Here is a 21,776-nt window from a genome sequence, read left to right as displayed (position 1 = left end):
ACATTGCTACGATGTCTGCGGTGTGACAGTCTATAGTGATGTCTAGCACTGAGGCATCATGCCGCAGACATGCAGAATGATGTCCCACCCAGTCACATTATCCTGACTCCAGGCCAACCAGTCCTAACACTAACCTGTTAATGCTCATCGCCAAGCGATTCAGCTGTTAGGACGATTTTTGTAAGTCTTTGGTATGACTCGGCCGAGGATCGACCCCACGACCTTCCGAGGCGGACGCTCTAAACCACTAGGCCACTAGAGCAGTCAAAGTAATGTTGTTGCAATTCAGTTCTGCCACTATTAAAAAACGAGGACATCCCCGTTTCGAAATGTGTCCCCAGTATCTGTATTCTCACTGATGTCCCCGTTTCGCACATTTTACTAACGCTCATACATATGTATGTGAGAGACAGAAAGACACAGAGACATAATTGATATCGGTACAGTGATCGAATGGATATAACAAGAATTTTTAAAAAAATAGTCGTTGACGTTGGAAATGAAAATAAATTTCTAGAATAGCACTTCCATTTTACTATCTTTACTCATTTGACTAAATAAATGAAAAATGGCATGACCAATTTTATCACAATTTATCGGGACATATTAAGTCTTCTTACAAGTACTGAACTTTCAATTAGTTTCTTTAAACATAACAAACGGCATTCATTCCGAAATATCTAAGGATCTTATATCTGACAGCTGAACTAGAGTTGGTACTTTTCTAAAATAATCTGAATACGTATTGACGTCAAACGTTGCCCATTCTATATCACAATTACAAGAACATAAAGAATATCTTGTTCTCTATCGTGACAAAGATTGTGTTACTGATACTTGACCCGTTTTAAAATTGATGGGATTTGCAGTTTTTTTAAAGGTTTTACTGCGTTGCAGTGCAATTTAATACATGGCCAATAATGAGTCCTTCGTAATTATACCTAGATTTTAAAGTCTTTTCTCAAAATAATGAATATTCGTAAAGTACAGTACAGCCTTTATCGGCCTCCAAATGTAAGTTTTGCTGCATATATTTGGAAAGAAATGCGATACCAAAGCTTTCCACGATACAATAATTTACATAAGCAGTAACGTCCATAAATAAATAAATAAAGCACCGAATCCCTATTGTAACTATTATATAAGGGTTTTATACAAGGACCATATGCAGATACTGGTAAAGGTGCATTAGCCCCATTGACACATAAATCAAAACGTGTATTAAGACGACTTGCTTATAACGACCTCTTCCGTATTGATTCTGAGTGTTCTTTGAACAGAGAGGTTTTGCTATATCTCGTTAACATACATATGTATGTTGAATGATCAAACCTAATTTCGTTAGAGGAAATTGATTTGATATTGGATTCGGTAGACAGCTTGAGCGTGTCATCTTCGCGTATACCATCTAGCCTTAGGGCTCTCTTGTACAGCACTGATTCCTGAGAACAGTGATTGCCTATATCCATGTGATTTAAGACTGAATGTTTAGCTGTCCCCAGAAAGTTATTGTAGCGTGTCACATGTTGAGGGAAATATCATATGAATACATGAATTAGAACGCACACTGAATATTGAAGATCAATCAAAGGAAGTAAAATTGACTAAATATTAATTTCATTTATTACTTATAATTAACGAATTTAAAAAATATATAAATTGCAATCGTTGATATAAATATATGTATTACATATAAATACGAAACGGTGAATATAACATTTTTATTTTTGTCCATTTAAATGTATTGAATCGGATTTCGCAACCTTCGACATGTGTGCATTCTTGAATCCCAGTATCGGATGTATAAGAAAATCATGGATTGTTCTTGTAGATCATTTAATTGACTTTTTTCAACATCACATGTGTGAAAAAGAGGAGCGGTGTCGGGGTACCACCACTGGAGTCTTGGGTTCTTGGATATAATGCAGGTGGACTAAACAATTTAACTTTCTAACAAGTTTAGCATAAATAATCACTCTTCTAAAGTAAGATAGTGATTTCAGATTGTAAAGGATACTGAAATTTAATATACTGACATAAGCGTTTAATGCACATTTATGAACTCTATTTCAATGAGCTGGTATATATAAGGCCTTATCTTCATTTATTCTTTCCCGAATTAAACATCTAACAAATTTATTCCACCCTAGGACCTATTTTTCATTTACTATTTTTTGCGTCAATCAGAAGTATGGCTTTACCTGTATAAATTGTAAAGTTTTATGTAAAAGTAAGAAACGTAACAGGCTATTAGGAAGAGTGTTAATATGTACTTTGAAAATATGTATATTTACATGTTTCTTAAATTAATCTTCCTCAAGGCAAAATGTCATAGGTTTGTGCATGAGAGAGACCGTAACTTCTGGATTTTGTTCGTAGCTATAATGGGGCGGGGGGGGGGGGAATAATAACTCTTTAATATGTTTTGCTATTATAACGAAGATTTTTCTATGTAAATTCACTTCCTCATAACACGTGTGTCTGTTGGACACGGTGATACCTTCCCTCGCCTGGTACCAGGGATACCTACCCTGTTGCACCCAGGTAGAACCCCCTCTGTTGGATCCAAGGAAAAATTTCCTAATACCTTGTATAGAATTTGATACTTGCAGCACTTATTCGTGTCTGTATAAATTGTTCTTTCAAAATGAATCATACTAAATTTTGCATCTTTCGTTACTCGTATAAGTTTCTAGTGTAACTTTATTGTCAAGTTGACACGAGTGACCGATAAAATGGAGAGGATTCTAAACGGGATATAAAAGGAAAGTTGGTAAAGAGTTTTAAAATATTTGGCGGATGTACTATAACAAATATTGGAAAATATAGTATCAATGTCTAAGAAAGAATACCAGGCTTTCCCAAAATGTATCATATTGCGACTTAGCACGGTTCCTTTCTTGATTGTATAATTGTATTAACACTTGCATGCAGAGTAAAATGCATTAGTACTAATGGCTGCATTAGAAGTCTAATAGGCCAACAATTTTCTATTTTTTTAATATTTTTGAATTAAAAATCGGACTTAAATGTTTATCATTTAGGGTCATAGTTGTTTCTAGTCAGTCCAAGTCAAATTAGTCTTAAAATGGTCTGGAATAGCTACCGACTGAGTCAAAATTAAAAAATTATGCTTTATGGGAACACGATAATTTAAATCAAGTTTCATCATGTTTTAATTAGTATGCATCTTTGCATAATTCGTAAAAAGGGTTTCCAATTTTCAAAAATAGCTGCGATATTTGGTTACCATTCCAGTGATGTCAGTAGTTGGGCAGTTTTTGAATTGCAGGTATATTTAAAGTTTTTCCCGGATAAAGTTTTCTAAACCATATTCTGACAGCATGATTTTTTCCCGGATATAGTTTTGTAAACCATATTCGGACATGATTTTTTCCCGGATATAGTTTTGTAAACCATATTCTGACAACATGATTTTTTCCCGGATATAGTTTTGTAAACCAGATTCTGACAACATGATTTCCATCCAACATTGAAATTGTATGCGACTGTGTAACAACTGACAAAAAAGATTTACTGATGGAACTCGACTCTATGCTTATCATGTAATATAATTTTGCAAGCACAGACGTTCATATCAAGTATCTCTTATTGAATATGAATTGCGTATGTGCAAAATACATTAATGATTGTGCATTTTGCGACAATGCGGTATCAGGTTGCGTTAAGTGATGATAGTGATTCATCACAATTGATTCGAGTAGTTTTCAGTCATGAGAAATATTTGACATATTTCACATATTGAGTTTGGAAACATGAATCCTTGGATCCCGTTGTTCGTCTAATGTTAGAATGTTGCCTGATCTTGTAAAAATGGACACACAATTTTGTGTTTACTCACTTTTGAAGCTTATTAGACCTGACTTGACATTAGCAAAAGTAAAACTTTAATCAACATGTTAGCCACTATGAAGACTAACTAATATACATTTCAAGAAAGAAAAAAATACTTCACCAATAGAGAAAGTTTTAGGCATCCAAAATATTATATATACACTAGAAAATGATGAATGTAAGGGTTGGTGTAATTTGTTCAGCAAACGAACTGGTGGCATTGAAACCAAAATGTACAAGTTAGTCTTGTGATCATGTTGCAATTTTATAACAGCGAGCAAGGCTCTGTGCGAAATCCTAGGGTGATAGTTATATGCTAGACTTTAGAAATCCAGACAAATCTAAATTATTCCCAAAATCTTGCTTTAAAAAATTATACCCTCCTTTGGTCGTTACTTTGAAAAGGTATAGACTCCTTGAGTCGTTCCCTTCCCCCGAACCTTGGAAAAAAATCTGCGAGTCCGAGATTGTAGAATTGGCCCGACGTACCTCACTACGTTAAAAGTGTCCCCTTGTTGGACTCTGGCGGGTGGGTGAGCACGGGTGATGAAACGAGTGAAAAAACAAATGGAAAATCAAAACAAAAAAAAAACAACTCAAAAGATCTAAGCATATTTCCGACTCCGATGATGAGCCATTTGGCGCGAAATCCTTTCCTCTCTTCATGGTCATCCAATCAAAAGACGAATCTAAACCACTTGCTGAACTATCGCCATTTATAGTCGAAAAGACTATACTTGGATTAGTCGGCAAGCCAAAAAGTGTCATAAAACTAAAATCAGGCGGCCTATTTGCAGAGTGCGAGCGCAAAGCACATACTGATAATATCAACAAAATTAAGACCTTTCACGATATTCCAAGAACCTGTTTCGCCCACTCTTCACTTAATACATCAAAAGGGGTCATTCGTTGCCGTGTCTTAGCTGGAGTCAACGACACATAAATCGTCGAGGGGGCGAAAAATGAAGGTGTCACTGCAATCCGTAGAATTCGTATCAAACGAAACAAGATTCTGTATAACACCAACACCATTATACTCCACTCGTCTTTAACAAACCAACAGTACCTAAAGTTGTCAAAGTTGGATTCCTACATGTTAAGATTGAGATATACATACCAAATCTCCTCCGATGCTACAAATATAAAATATACAGCCATATCGAAGACGGATGCTCCAGAAGCTAAATATGTGGCCGATGCGGAGACCCTTCTCATCGGGAATCCGAGTCCAAAGCCACTCCGCATTGTGTCAACTGTGGAAAGGAACACCATGCTAATTCATAGGAATGTGACACATGGAAACAGGAGAAGGAAATACAAAGTGTTAAATACACATCTAACATCACCTATCCAGAGGTCAGCACTCATGTACAAGCTAGATTATCCCTCCTCCGTCCGTCCTTCTCAACTGTAGTGAAAAGCAACGAAAGACGCCAAAAACCCAAACAAACCCATCTAAATCACCTTCCGGCTCGAACATTCCGCATTACAAACCCCCGAAAAACTCAATATCGACTCCAACAACATTCAACAACACTCCACCGCCAACATCACCAAGCAGTAAAAAAAGTCGCAAACAAATAGGCAGCAAAAGGGGTCTGATCACCCCATAAAGCTGCACAATAGGTTTGGAGACTTAGATAATATGGATGCAGAAGAAACTGCTCTCTGTCCTCAAGGTGGCTCCAGACCTAACAACAAAAAATACACCCCCGTACTTCCTCCAGACAAATAACCAAACATATTGCCTCCGCGAAAGGTCTAACCTAGCTCCAGAATCTTCAATATAAACTTGTAATGAAGAACACCATCATACAATGGAACTTTAGAGGACTTAAATCCAACTACGATGATATTCTTCTACTTTTAAACGAACATGATCCTACAGTACTATGCCATCATGAAACGTTTTTGAAAGATACGGAATACATCACACTTAAAAACTACTCCTTGTTTAACAACTACTACCAAAATGTTGACAGGGCCTCAGGAGGAGTCAATGTTATTGTGAACAACAGAGCCCCTCATAGCGTCATCCCTTTAAAGACAAATTTACAAGCCATTGCTTTAAGAGTCACTCTATACTGAGTGATTACCGTTTCTATTTACTTACCAACAAACATTAACCTAGTACCAAACGAATTAGACAATCTTGTTAAACAACTTTCCGCAACCCTTTGTTTTACTCCGGGATTTTAATGCCCATAACATTTTATGGGGATCAAATCACATAAGTGACAGAGGCCACAAAATAGAAGACTTCATTTCCAGACACGATTTGTGTCTATATAACACCAAACCACCGACATATTTACACCCAGGAACGGGTACATACACATGTATCGATTTGACAATACGTTCTCCTTCGCTGCCTTTGGAATATGTATAGAAGGTCGCTGATGACCTTCACAACAGTGCTCACTTTCCAATCTTCTTGAAAATATTAACTCTACAATTAATGACGCAATTCCACAATGGAATATAAAGAAGACCGACTGGGCGAAGTTTGAAACACTGTAAAACTAAGCACAATGAGGATAGAGTTTTCGATGTAACTGACCCTATTCAGCATTTTACATTCATTGTAATCGAGATTGCAGAAGAATCCATCCCCAAGTCCTCACCAAACTGATCAAAGAACCACAAAACCTTGGGTTGCAAAGGACTGTTGGGAAGCCATTAGACAACGCCGAGAAGTATTGAAAATAACAATCGTCCGATGCCCGAAAATTTAAGTAAATATCGTATTCTCCGGGCCAAAGTTCGCCGCACAATCAAAGAAAGTAAACGAGCATCATGGAAGAAATATGTTTCCTCTTTAAACTCTCGTTCCTCAATTAAGAAAGTTTGGGACACGATCCGCAAAATAAAAAGAAAGAGAAAACAATTATCTCCGACATCTGAAAATGAACAATAACAATTTTAGGTAAAACCTGATATAACAAATGTTCTTTCTGACACATTCTCTAAAATGTCCTCATCATGTAAGGATTCAGAAGCCTTCCGAAGATTAAAAACTCATAAAGAAAGGTCACGTTTAAAATTCACATCCAACAACTCGGAAAGTTATAACCAACTGTTCTCACTATCAGAGCTTATAGAGGCTCTAGACAAGGCCCATGATACATACGCTGGGCCTGACGAAATACATTACCAGTTTTTAAACCACCTTCCAGAATCAGCATTAAGGTCTCTTTTGAAAATCTTCAATGATTTATGGATTACTGGTAATCTACCTAAGATTTGGAAAGAAGCAATATTAATGCCAGTTCTCACACCAGGTAAAGATGGCGAAGATCCTACCAACTATAGACCTATTGCATACACAAGCTGTGTGTGGACGAATGATCAATTCTCGGGTTGTATGGTACCTGGAAACTAATAATTTAATATCTCATTTCCAAAGTGGCTTTCGTTATGGCCGTAACACCAATGATCATCTGGTTAGACTGGAAACATTTATTCGCGACGCATTTATCACGAAAGAACATTTAGTAGCGGTTTTCTTTGATTTAGAAAAGACCTATGACATGACATGGAAGTACGGGATACTAAATGACCTGAACAATCTAGGTCTAAAAGGCCGTCTGCCCTCTTTCATATCAAACGTTCTCTCAGACAAAGAATTCATGTTACGAGTGGGCTCTACCCTCTCAGATCTGCACGAGCAAGAGATGAGTGTTCCCCAGGGCAGTATTTATCTGTGACGCATTTCAACATAAAAAATCAATAGCATCACCAAGTGTTTGGCTTCTGGTGTGGATTGCTCGCTATACGTTGATGACTTTCTAATATTCTATCGATCAAAGCACATGCATACAATTGAAAGACAACTATAGCAAAATATAAACAAGATTCAAAACTGGGCTTGTACGAACGGCTTCAAATTCTCGAAATCAAAAACAGTATTTATGCATTTCTGTCAGTTACGACGGCGCCACGATGAACCTAAACTCACACTGTACGGAACACCTATTCCAGTTGCTGAGGAGATTTTTTTAAGGTATTATCTTTGACAGAAAACTGACTTTTATTCCACACCTAAAGAACTTGAAAGCTAAATGCTTAAAAGCTCTTGGCCCATTTAAAGTAAGAGCGCACACTAACTGGGATGTTGATAAAAAAGTCATTCCTCAATTTATGTATAACGCTTATTCGCTCAAACCTGGATTATGGTTCAGCCAGAAAGTCATATTTGAGAATGCTTGAGCTAATTCATCATCAAGGAATAAGACGCTCTGGGAGTATTTAAGACATCCCCGTGTAAAAGCCTCCTCGCTGAAGCGAATGAACCACCTTTATCACATCGTAGAGAAATGCTTTCCGTACAGTTTGCTCTCAAATTAAAATCGAACCGTCTGAACCATTCTTTTTCGGTTGTTTTCCAATCCAAATACAAAGCCTTATACGAAAATAAACCAAACGCCATACATTCCTTTTGCATAATAATATCATCCAGCCTTGACAGTACAAAAATTGATCTTTCTAAAATTCAGAAAAAGTCCATTCCCGAAACACTCCCCTGGCTACTTAAACAACCAAAAGTACTTTTTAAGCTACACGATGAACAAAAATCCGAGACCAACCCTTCCAGCTTCCACGACTCTTACCATGAACTATTAACGAATTTAATACCTACACCAGAATGTATACCGACGGATCAAAGGATGAGGAAAAGGCTGCTGCAGCCTTCGTTTGTGGAAATCACACAACACAAGTTCGCTTACCAAATGGCACATCGATTTTATTCAGCCGAAATCTGAGCAATAGACCTTGCTCTTCAATATATCGAAAACAAACGTATTTTAAAAAGCATCATCTTCTCAGACTTCTTATCAGTACTTCAGTCACTACACAATAGAAAACTGGAGAACCCATTGTTGACCAATGTTCTCGTCAAAATTACTAAGCTGAGTACCTACCGCAAAATCCTATAGTGCTGGTTACCTAGCCATGTTGGTATTAAAGGTAATGAAAAAGCAGATCGCACTGCTAAAGTTACCCTATCTCATGAACCATCTGATTTTAAAATACCGTATACTGATTTTAAACCTAGTATCAAAGAGACTTTAATTCAGAAGTGGCAAGCATCATGGAATGATGCAGTGAATAATAATCTTAACGCCATCAAGCCAACCCTAGGACAATGGATAACCTTCCTTCAGAATCATGCGTAGGGAGGAGGTAGTCATTGCGAGAATTCGAATTGGTCATACTTATATAACCCACTCCCACATACTAAAAGATGAAGATCCACCAGTGTTTTTTTTTCTTCTTGCAATGAACCATTCACTGTTAAGTACTTTAAGATAGTGTTTCGACGTGCAACCTACGCGCGATCAGTATTACAATGTGCATGACGTGAAGAAACGTTTTGATACAATAAACATCACTTGTATTATAGAGTTCCTGAAAGCAGTGAACCTTTACTCTAAACTCTAACTTTTATGCTATCACCTTGTGCCGCTTCATGCAATATATATACCGCCCCCTTTTTAATACCTTTTCATCATTCTTCATTAACATACACCATTTACATCCCCCGTTGATCGGGAAGCTTTATTTTTCACCGTTACCATATTATCGTTTTAATTTCAACTATTTGGTTTTGATGTCTCTGGTCGATACGTGGCTTTTATCATTTTTAAACACTTTGGACGACTTAATGATGAGCGTAAGAATGGAACCCACTTTCTTTGAACTGCCTAAAATAATAAGCTAATTTTTGGACCGGTAGGGTGTGGGGCTAAACTTATTTCGCGCTTGGGTCCCAAAATGTTGAATTAATATACAAATATAACTTTGTTGTTATCTTGTTTGTCTCCGATGTAATTATTTATCAATTGATCCATACATCCGTACATCCATACATACATACATACGTACGTACGTACATAGACCCACACATACATACATACATACATACATGCATGCATGCATGCATGCATACATACATACATAATTACGTACACACAGACACACACATACATACTAGAAAAGGAACTCGTTTGACATTGAATACACCATATCTAACTCATTCTTTCCGCAGACTGTGAGCAAAATACGTGTATAAATTACGCCATTAGAGTTTCAATCCAATTCTAGAAATCTTACGTGCCATAGTTTTCTTTGCATGTATTATTTCTTTTTTTCAGAGTCTTGAATCTAAACAATATTTCTAAATAAGCACTATAATATTGACACAGAGCATCGCAAGTATAGTTGCGGGTACCGGTTGAACAGGTACTATGTAATTGCCACATAACTAAGTAAATACAGTACCGGAAATTATTGCCTATGTACTATATAGTATCTACACAGAACTCCGTTAGTGCAGTACCGGTTACCTGTTCGACAAGTACTATTGAATTTACACACAAGTATCCTAGTACAGTATTTGTTGGGCAAGTACTGCACGGTCGAATGCTTTTTATATTCTTAAAACAGCGCCCTGCTAAATTTCTTGAAATTATATTCGGCAGTGTCAACATTTTTCAAAAGTTTTATATACTCTTTTAGTAAGCCCATAATGACATAGAAACCCGATTTCCTTAAAATTTAAACGATAATGACCTTATTACGTGTCAATTTATCAGAAAGAACTTTATTACATTAGTTTTTGTCTGACAAGGACCATATTTCATTCGAATATATAAGACAATGACCATATTTCATTCGAATTTATAAGACAAAGACCTTATTTCATTCGAATGTATAAGACAATGACCATATTTCATTCGAATGTACAAGACAATGACCTTATTTCATTCAAAATTTCAGACAAAGGTCTTATTACTTTGCATTTTATCAGACAAGGACCTTGTTACATTAAATCGTGTAATAACGTTTTTTAAAGTTTATAAGACAAGGACCTAATTACATTAAGGTGTATTAAACAAGGATCTTATTACATTGAAATATATCCGATAATGACATCATTACAATCATTATCATCCGACAATGACTTTATTACTTTAATTTTATCAGATGTGGACCTTGTTACTTTAAACGTCATAAGACAATGACCTTATTATTTTAAACGTCATAAGACAAGGATCTTATTACTTTAAACGTCATAAGACAAGGACCTTGTTACTTTAAACGTCATAAGACAATGACCTTGTTACTTTAAACGTCATAAGACAATGACCTTATTACTTTAAACGTCATAAGACAATGACCTTATTACTTTAAACGTCATAAGACAAGGACCTTGTTACTTTAAACGTCATAAGACAAGGACCTTGTTACTTTAAACGTCATAAGACAATGACCTTATTACTTTAAACGTCATAAAACAAGGACCTTGTTACTTTAAAATGTATCAAACAAGGACCTTATTACATCCCCCGTTGATCGGGAAGCTTTATTTTGCATCGTTACCATCTTACCGCCTTAATTTCAACCATTTGTTCTTTTATATCAATGGTCGATATAGGACCTTTTATAATTTTTGAAAGATTATACAAATAACATTTTGTTTGGCGCTAAATAGCCTAACAGTGCTGATGCGCCGTTAAAAATAAAATCAATCAATCAACGTTCAAATTTTCAGACAAGGACCTTATTAAATTCAAATCTTTCAGTCAATGACTTTATTACTTTGCAATTATCAAACAAGACCTTATTACATTCAAATTTATGAGAGGATGACAGATATATTATTATAATTAAATTGTAAGTTTGGAGCCTTTTGCATCAATTTTCTTCAGTAATAGCTACAGCTAGGATTAGAATGCTTTCTCGGATTAACGGTTACCAGTCAGCTGTTGCTACAAATTATTTTCATCAAGCAACCTGACTCCATAATTGATACGTTCGAACCTTTAGACCTAGAAAATCAACCTAATATTTTTTCCCAAAATTATATATGAATCTGGGAGGAAACGTAGATCGGTAAAATTGGGCATTCCAGAAGATGGACTTAATTGAAGAAATACAGAAAAGCATATGATTCTAAATCACTTAAAATTAACATTTATAAACGGTGTAAAATATCATTTTTGGGACTTTGAGAATACTGGATTTTCTTGCCAGAAACAAACACGTGTATACTTGGCATGTTCATATCCATATTTATCAACGATTTCGTGAGGAAATTCTATGGCAACCTTTGTATGTCATTCCATAACCTTATCTTATCTTATCTCATCTCATCTCATCTCATCTCATCTCATCTCATCTCATCTTATCTCATCTTATCTTATCTTATCTCATCTCATCTTAGATTATCTTATCTCAAACGCTGAGTACAATTTCATCAAACTAAGTATATAGGATGTCAGTGTAATGACCTTTTGGGGAGTATAATTTTCGTCCCTTCATTTAAGGTCCTTTTGGGGAGGAAAGAGTCTAAAGTCAAACATGCACAAATTGCAAGTACAGTTCCATTTTCCAATAGCATTGAGACCAAATTTTGTACATGTACAAATAGAAAGACTACACAGTATTAATATAAATTGAATTGGGTTGCCATCTCTGCTTCACAGGATGGAGGGGTGGAGTCAATAAGTGGGTAGGGGTACAATGTAAATGGTGACGTTTGGCCATCACAAGCCATGTAAGTTGCTTAGTTGTCTCTGTGAAGATTTACTCAGTTCCCGATTTCGCCTGTTCCTTTGTATATCTAATTATTTTCTGGTTACACTCTACGTGTACTTTACAATATGCTTCCATCATATTGTTTGCCTTTAAACTCATATGGGTCCATGAATGTTTATATTTAAAACGAAACTAATTTTATTTTTAATTCAATCTTTTGAATATAAGTTAAATGACCTGTTATGCAATATGTATGAACATTCAGGTGTGTATAAATGCGGAGTCATTACGTTACACTTGATATTTTCCCGGTACTGCATATAGTAATTACAAACGTACATTTTAAATAATAACTCACTAGAAGTGGTCACTGGCACAAGTAATCGCTCCACCAAGTAAGTGTTTTATTCTTCAATTACCTTTCACAATGTTTGATTAACTTAACGAAGAGTACAAGTGCAGTATATAAGTTGTATTCTACTGATTACATTAGAGTTTATTGTATAGCATTATTATTAGTACAGATTAATGTATAGGATTATTATTATTGGTGTATTTGATTTAATGCATGGGATTATGTTTAGTGCATAGAAAATATGCATGATCCTACCTCCAATAGAATAGTTTCATAACTACGGGGTAGCGCTCACGACTGCACCGTCCCACGGCATTCCGGTTCCCAAGATGTCCTGATTATATCTATGGTGGTAACAATGCTTCTAAACAACAAACAAATCTGATTTTAATTACTCTTGTTTCACCAATTTATAAAATGGCTTGCAGAAATATGGATAACGAGAGTACAAAATGTACACAAGTTTCAATTATATTGATGTTTTTAAATATGTTTCTGGCTAAATTGTGTGTATCCTGCGATAGCAGGAGTCAGCGTATACTGTGTTACTGTTTGAGTGCGGGAACAAGAACTTGGACATGGGGTGAGGGTGGCTGTAAAATATGTAACAAAATATGCAATAAATAAAGCATTAAAGTCTCTGGTTTTATTGGGATTTGGTACATATTTGCCTCAGCTACATGTATAATTTGGAATCATATATTCTAATGCATAACTGTGCCAAAGGATGTGATGGCATGAAAAACTTTACCATCATGTAACACAGTTTTGTGTTACACCTACGATGGCAACACAGACTTGGACGAGTTTTCAATCTTGATGCAGTGTTGCAGCTTGAATGTGCTGTGAGGGGTAACTTTAATGTACATATTGTCCCACAATAATGATCAAGATACGAAGATATTTTTTACATTTAGTGGAGTGTGTATGTGTGTGATTTGGATTTTTAACGTAGCTTTAAAAATACCTGTCATATCGCTACGATGTCAGCAGTGTGGCAGTTTATAGTGATGTCTAGCACTGGGGCATCATGCTACAGACAGGTAGCATGATGTCCCACCCAGTCACGTTATCCTGACACCAGGCCGACCAGTCCTAACACTAACCTCTTAATGATGAGCTCAAAGCGAGGCAGCTGTTAGTACCATGATTAGAAATCTTTGATATGACTCGACCAGGGTTCGAACCCAAGACCTCCTGCATCCGTGGCGGACAATCTAACCACTAGGCCACCTGAGCGGTCCAAATTTGGGGGAAGAGTGTCAGTTTAGGGTGTGGAAGACGCATCCTGGTCTATCTCAAGACACAGTAACTTTGATGTGATATGAACAAACACAGTAATGTTATCATACTGTATATAGCAAAGCAATGGCGTCTATAAAAATAGCGAAAGTTCTTGTTGCTATATCAAACTCTTGGTAATTAATCATCACTTAATCGGCAATGTTTAGAATCATGGATTGCTATATAATGTAACTTAACCCTGCCAATAGCTATAGCTCATTACGTGTGTTCTTTGTGCTGCATAGTTTAGTACATGAAGAGCATATCTGTTCCGTTTGTATTTCAAGTCAGGTTGAAAAGATCACAATATGAACAGGTAATGTAATAGGTATAGCACCATGGTAATTTTATCACAGATCTCAACGGTTTAAACACGAGGATGTTTCACAGGATCACACATGCCATATATAAAATATTGAAATCCACAATGTTCGTTTGGAGGAGGAAAAAAGAAACCGTCGGTATAATCTGACTTCCAAACTCTGTCAGTCCATCTCTATATATCCGTTACGACACCTACTCAAACCGCTGGGTGGGAATTTTTTAAAACAATACCTCCTTTTCAGTACGTTAGCTGATTGACTAATGTATCCCATCAGCGTTTCGTTCGAATGTATCTATAGAAAAACTTATACCAGAAAAAGACATATTTATATAGATAATTTACCTGTAAACACAATGTAATTCCATATACTCTCTCTCTCAGGCAAGATGTGCAAATTTCCATTGATCGATAATGTATATATCAACAATTTTGTACCCATTACTTGCAAAGTCTTTGCTTTGTCCTGGCCAGATCGACCAGAAAGTAAATTTAATTTAATGCACAAAGCATCAATATATGGTTCTTATTAGCCTTTCAAAACCACGGTTTTACCATGTCACTAGTATTATTCGTTCTCTCTTTATTTTATTTGTTACTATTTCCAAACAAACGAGTTTGCTGGGAGAAATAATATAGTTTGAGTCTGAATGTCGGCTGCACTTGATTTCAGTTTTACTGTAAGAACATTATAAATGGGAAGTGACTTAATAGGACATAGAGAATTCATCCGGCAAAGGTTGCGTCTTTCTATCTTTGCATTAATATTTAGTTTTTCCGGGTTCTTCTTCCACCTGTTTTTTTGGGTACATATGTGGGGCAATTACATTTAAACCTGTTAATTTCCTGGTACACTTTACTTTATTTGGAATACAAACTTTCTAATATGTAACTGGCCAGAATTCGTCGCTAGAAAGAATAATAATAAGTAGTGTTTTGTTTAGTTACCTTACCTTTAATCGACAAAGTTTGAATATGTTAATACAGTGTACATGTGTAGTGAATATAATTGTACTTACACGGGTTCCACAAGAGATGAATGGACAAAATAATTAGGTATTGTAAACTTACGGTTGCTACATTGTCTCTCGGTTAAAAAGTAAAATTTTTATCAGTATATTGAAATCGGAACATATATATGACGGATTTGTCATTATGGGTCATTGTTTTGGTGCATATATGCATACACATACATTACACACGCACACACAAATGCATGCTAGTTTCATAGTTGACTTTTTCATTTATCTCTCAAGACAAAGAAATAAAAAAAATGCATTCCTTACAATGGGATTAACCGTATAAAAACGAAGCCAAAACCTTAAGTTCTCTTAACATTGCCTTTCTGTTTGCCTTTCAACACAATTTTTAAGTCAGATTGAAAATATCACCAGTGGAATTTGTATGGCGTCTAGGACAGACGCATCTCATAGTAATTGTATCAAACACACTTGTTACAGCGATATATACGGCTTATTTTACCTATTCTAAGTGAACTATCAAATGGGTGCATACATATTATACCCATCTATTCAGTTTCGAACTCGGAACATCTTTCGTGATGTTCACGCGAAGACAATACGGATTGCTACCAGTGTTCTGAAACACGAGAACGTTTCACACTATCACTCATGTCATACGAAAGTTTGTAATAATATACACCGTTTTATTTATCCAGTCTTTGTGACCGTCTATCCATCCATTCGTTATCACGCATCTCCAAAACGACAACTGGGTATACGTTTTCGATATTTTTGTAGTGATACTGCCTTTGGGTTAATCATCTGCCAGAGGTGTGTTATTAGTTTCTCCCGGCCTTGGGGGTCAGATCGTTGCACTCCCAATCGTGTGTGTGTGTGTGTGTGTGTGTGTGTGTGTGAAAGGTGTAATGTGCACACAAAAAAATGGCAGTAACATTTACAAATATTTTCTGTATTCATTACTGGAAGATGCATGGTTCTTTGAATGGAGTTTGCATTACGAGTCTGCGGGTAATAGTGTGTGCGAGCGAATTGTTTTTAATAACAAGTCATTGCAGTTACTATAGTTTTACTATCACGGGATATTCTACACTTCTACAAAGCTTTACTATGAATATCACTGTTCGTGATATAATATGCCCGGGTGGCTCTAGGGAGGGTCTGTGGGATGGAACCACTCGTGACCATACTTTAATCAATTTATCTGTATATGATTATTATACAAGGAAACGTTCCGTTTGTTTAAGCGCTCAATTATAAGAAGTGTGTGTCGGTGCGCCTGCTCTTTCCTTTCACAAGTGGACCCTTCCTTGTAAGATATTATTTTTATCTTGCTGGCTAAATGGTAAATGGTAACTAAAATGTGGAGATGATTTAATTATGTATGCTAATATTCTCTCTCTCTCTCGCTCTCTCTCTCTCTCTCTCTCTCATACACACACACACACACGTATACACAAGAGAGAGAGAGAGAGAGAGAGAGAGAGAGAGAGAGAGAGAGAGAGTGGGGCAGTTATGTCCACACATAGGTCTGCATACCTCTATTGAGCAAAAGTGTATATATTAGCAATTTTCTACTCATTAATTGCAAGGTTGGTGCTTCGTCCTGCCCAACTCAATCGGAGAGTAGATTTAAAGAAACGCACAAAAGGCCAATTCAATATGACCTTTTATTAGACTTTCAAACAAATGGTCAATTGACTATGACATCTAGTTAGCCTCTAAAATTAATAGTCAATCGACTATGACCTCGTATTGACTTTGAAACGAATGATCAATTGATTAGGACTTTAACGTTTAAACAATGGGTCAACTATGACCTCTTATTAGATTTTTAGACCATGGTTTGATGCATGTCACTTTTAGAATTTGTTCTGGTTGTTTGACTGGTTACTAATCCATACAAGTATTTTTGTTTGATTGGTTAGTAATCCAGACAAACCATGTATGTTTGTTTGATTGGTTACTACTAATACAGGCAAAACAAGTCTCCTGGGAAAATAAGATTTGCAGAGTCTGACTGTCGACTGCAATAGAGTTTCCATTCTCCTGTGGCAACAAAGATTTTGGATGAAACCATTTTAGGAAAACATAAAATTCATCCTGCAAAGACTGGGTCATGATATCTTTCGGTTTATTTCAAGACTGAAGTAACATTTGTAACTTTTGCAAAAGTTATGTTTGATAACCTTAAGACGTCATTGTGTACAATTTGCTATTTATATTCACGTTCTGCTCTTAACGTTGCAACGTTTCTCACTCATCTTGTGTTCGCATGCGCTTCAGCTCTTTCGAGGCGCGGTGAATCAGTGGTTTCGGGTTCGAATCCTACAGTCGGACCAGCCTGCAGCATCAACTTGTTTCCTTTATGATATCACAATGTTCGAGAGCGAATATAATCTTTTTTGTAACCTGTTATGTTCCAGTACATAACTATGTATATCAATTCATGACAGCATTGACAATTACTTTGTATACAGAGTCAAAGTACATGTTATGTTCTGATATATAACTATATAAGTCGATTCATGACAGCATCGACTATTACTACATTCAGGGAGTCAAATTACCTGTGAATTAATGTAGGTCATAAATACTTTACATCAACTGTATCTTTTCCAACTTAAAAGGGTGTAATAAAAATGGGTGTCGACAAGATGAAGGTAATTAGTATACTAAGATTTGATGTAAATTTCAATTCGTTCCTACTTCAAGCATTTCGTCTGTGAAAATGAAAACACTTTCCCCCCCCCCCAAGTCTTCATACAGACTTCCATTGTCAAAGAGAGTACATGACAGTCAATTTTCATTTGAATAATATAAAACAGGACACTGAGCCAAAAGCTAACGTTTCAGAGGTTTCATTTCTGCATAATTTAAAAATACTTCCCTGTGGCTTGCACCTCGCAAGAAACACCGAAAACCCAAACGGTCCACAGGTGTAACTTTATTCATAGTCATAGTTTTAAACTCGACGATCTTTGACGTAAGATACAATTACTGCTGAAAGGCTTTGTGCTATATCAGTTCCCGGGCATGCCCATCATTCCACATTGTGATAAGGTGGTAGAGAATTCAATTTCTTGCTTTCTAAAATGAACTAATTTGTTTTCTCCATGCAGGTCGGAAATATGCTGGATGAAAAGTTTATAGACGAGGTTGTCAAGGCGCATAATGAGTATCGCTCCCATCATCAAGCTCCACCAATCAAGCATGCGAAGGATCTAAGCGAGTATGCGCAGAAGTGGGCGGACCATCTCGTGGCCGCTAATACATTCAAGCACAGCTCATGCGATTTGAAAGGTACTCGCCTCGGCGAGAACATCGCCATGAAATGGTCATCAAGCGCAGATGCTTATACAGGTAATTATATTGGCGGTAGTCTGAAACTGATACGTTATATGGATGACCAAATGCGTTTGCATACATAACATTCAGGCAGTATGAACGTCGCTCTGTAGCTGTCTTCAAATTGATTTACCATATTTGACCTTTGGGGTTTGTGCAGTATGTGATGAATTAGCATAATAGATAGGAAATACAAGTGAAATAACCAAACGTTTTCGCGACAATAATATCTGGCAGAAAGTTGGGAACTTATTTGCATGAATTTCAAAATCAGTTATTGACATTATTGATTAGTACCAGCAAGTGTCTATGACCAATCTGCAGGGAAGATTGCATCGTTTGATCTGAGTTTTCTTTGGATTTTTAGCATAAAATGGTTGAGACGCGTGTAATATCGCAAACGTAACATTGAACAAATAACAATGTAGGTGATGCTGATATATGTGTAGTGCTCGAGAATTTCTGATAAACATATTATTGTACTTTATTAGTAAACACTTATGATAAGATAAGTGTACTTAAACATAAAGTAATGAATTCTTATTGTGCCAATTAAATATATCTAATGGTAATATTTAATTTAATTTAATTTAATTCAATTCAATTCTATTTAATGTATTGTGTTGGTCCCCATCCTTTAAGCTCTGCAAAAACACTTGTGTTCTGATTCATGTCTTGGACGTCCGATTTATGGCCCTTAAATATTAACATACTCGATGGCTCAGAATAGCTTCTGGATCTGTCGCTACGAAGCCCGTTGAGTGTTTCAAGATTTCCGAGGAACGTTTCTATAGCTGTACGTCCAACAAGCCAGTATTGACTTTGCTTGTACTGTAGAATTCCAACAGTGTCAATATTAGCTAGTCATCCTAAAATATGATTTCATCAGAGTTACATGCTGATGTGCAATACCTTTATGACCTACTTATTAAGTAGGAGTCAGTGACACGTGCACGAACCACATGAAATTCACTTGAACATCTCATTTTCTCACCTTCGGAAGTCTTCTTCATTGCAAAGATTTACAATGTAAAATGGAACCAATTTTACAATTTTCTGTTAATTAACGATTTCGGTGTTAAATAATGAATAGAACAAGCTGTAAGTGGGCAATTAAGCGAGAAATGACGGATCAAATACAAAGCATAGCTAGATATATACGCACTCAACAATCAGCATAACAAGGCAAGTAGTCCTGATGATTGCCTCGTGCTCCACATCTAGCTGGACCAATTATGCAATCGAAAACCTTTCGTTATATCCTTCGTGTAGACTAGTAGAAGTGATTACAATCCTCCATCTGAAATTCTAAAACACGACAAACAAATTTCGTAACATTAAGTCCCCCATTGGTGAATCGTATCCATCATATAGAGCAACTCGCAAACTTCAGGTGGTAATGTGCAGATTGCGTATTAGAGACACATATGTGACTCCTGCATACCTTCTGAAAGGTGACACGAACCCTCACTAGAGTGTGTACCCTGTGTGTCCACTGACAGTAAAACACATTCTCATCGAGCGTGTCAACTTTCATCTTGTGACACGAGTTTTTTTGTTGTGACCTCGGTTACGAAATGTTCTGATGACGTACCACCAAAGAAAACATTGGATCATTTTAGGGAATGAGATCTGTCTAACAAATTTTGACCCTTTATTTTAAGGCGATTATATCCTTTTACTTTCATCTGTCCTTTTATGTACGATTTGACAGATTGTTAACAATAATAAACTTCTTTTGAAGCTTCATTACTAACTTTTTTTAAATCTGTTGTTGTGCGGTTTAACGCCATTTTTCAGCAGACGATAGGTTATGCATGGCGGCCGGTATTAATGGTGGAGGAAGAACCCGGGAAAAGCCGGGAAGAACCACCGACCCACGAGAAGCTACTGGCAAGCGTTCTCACATACCCACATTGGCCGAATCCTAGATTCGAACCCACGCAGACAGAAGTGAGATGGCAGTGATCCGTAACGGAAAGCGCTTTAGACCACTCGGCCACTCTGGGCCCCTTTAAAATCTGTCCAGAAGTGTCAAATATGAGGTGGATAAATATTGTAAATCGTATTCGCGCATTTGCAGACATCGCTTATTTTGGATACAAAGTATCAATCCAATGCCTCAAGCAGAGGGGGGCTAGGAATAGCTTCACCCCTAAACTAGGCTTATTAAAATACAAATTTCTTTACAAAAGTGATAAAATGAGGCCGAGGAAACAAATTGAAATGTTATTAGCACATCTATTAGGACAGAGGTTTTCAGTAAAATGTTTAAGATTGAAATTTTTTCCAAACTGTATTAAAAGTAAAATTTTTCATTAAATTATATTGAAAGTAATTTTACACTAAAATATATTGAGATTAATTGTATTCATTTGCAATATATAACAACTGTATGCTATTTGTTTTTAAATCACACTTTACGAGCAGGTGCAGAAATCCATAAACAACATTTCTCTTCAATCTAAAGGTCAGAAATTTAGATTTGGTGGGAAGCTGCTGTACAGGCAAATTATTAAATTAATAATGGATGAGTTAAGCGAGATGATTCACACGGTTTCCGTGGGAAAGGTCGAGAGCCTTGTTCTGATCCGAAATGAGCGAGAGAAGAAAAAACACTGCTTATAAATAGAGAAGCAGACTTACGCAGAATCAGTTCGTTCCTCGAGTCAGAACAGCTCTGTCGTTTCCTTACAGGTAAGAATCGTCTGTGTTCGCAAATTTCTTTAAAGAATAGGTGCTTTTTAATATTTAAGAATTGACTAGTAAATTTCATATTTTTCAAACATTTTTGTAAGTTCTTTCTATTTTATATTATATTTTAATGGAATGTTTAATTGTATTCGTGGTATGTATTGCTGAAAAGATGAATTCGCTACCAACTTTATGTTTAGATTTAATTTGGAAATTAAAGATTATTTAAGTATTAATGAGTAGTGTTTAGTAACCTATTCCAACTATTGAATTGTATACTCATTGGCTATTATGAAGTTAATCGAGATTTAACAATCTGTGTTACGTTCTAAAAGACAGAAATTATACAAATGTATAAAGTTGGTAAGCTCGATGGAAATGTATAATTGTATATGTA

General features: G+C 36.2%; 1 protein-coding gene across 4 annotated transcripts in view; it reads left to right on the top strand.

Annotated features, from left to right (window-relative positions):
• LOC149779254 (uncharacterized) overlaps positions 1-21,776 on the top strand; it is a 66,628-nt gene that overhangs the window by 26,453 nt on the left and 18,399 nt on the right. Inside the window, exons 1-2 of one of the 4 annotated variants that reach the window (XM_089939842.1) lie at positions 12,675-12,791; positions 18,460-18,700. In XM_089939842.1, coding sequence (XP_089795968.1) covers positions 18,469-18,700 — 232 coding nt within the window. In that variant the 5' untranslated portion in view covers positions 12,675-12,791; positions 18,460-18,468. Of the gene's footprint in view, positions 1-12,674; positions 12,792-18,359; positions 18,701-21,776 lie in introns of those variants that run through there. The other 3 variants (XM_089939843.1, XM_089939844.1, XM_089939841.1) reach the window with 3 other exon arrangements.

This window comes from Sinohyriopsis cumingii, chromosome 17, assembly GCF_028554795.1.
Source record: "Sinohyriopsis cumingii isolate HCF-2022 chromosome 17, ASM2855479v2, whole genome shotgun sequence".
NCBI lineage: Eukaryota > Metazoa > Mollusca > Bivalvia > Unionida > Unionidae > Sinohyriopsis > Sinohyriopsis cumingii.
The sequence above is the reverse complement of the archived record's forward strand: the minus strand, read 5'-3'. Positions and strand labels throughout refer to the sequence as shown.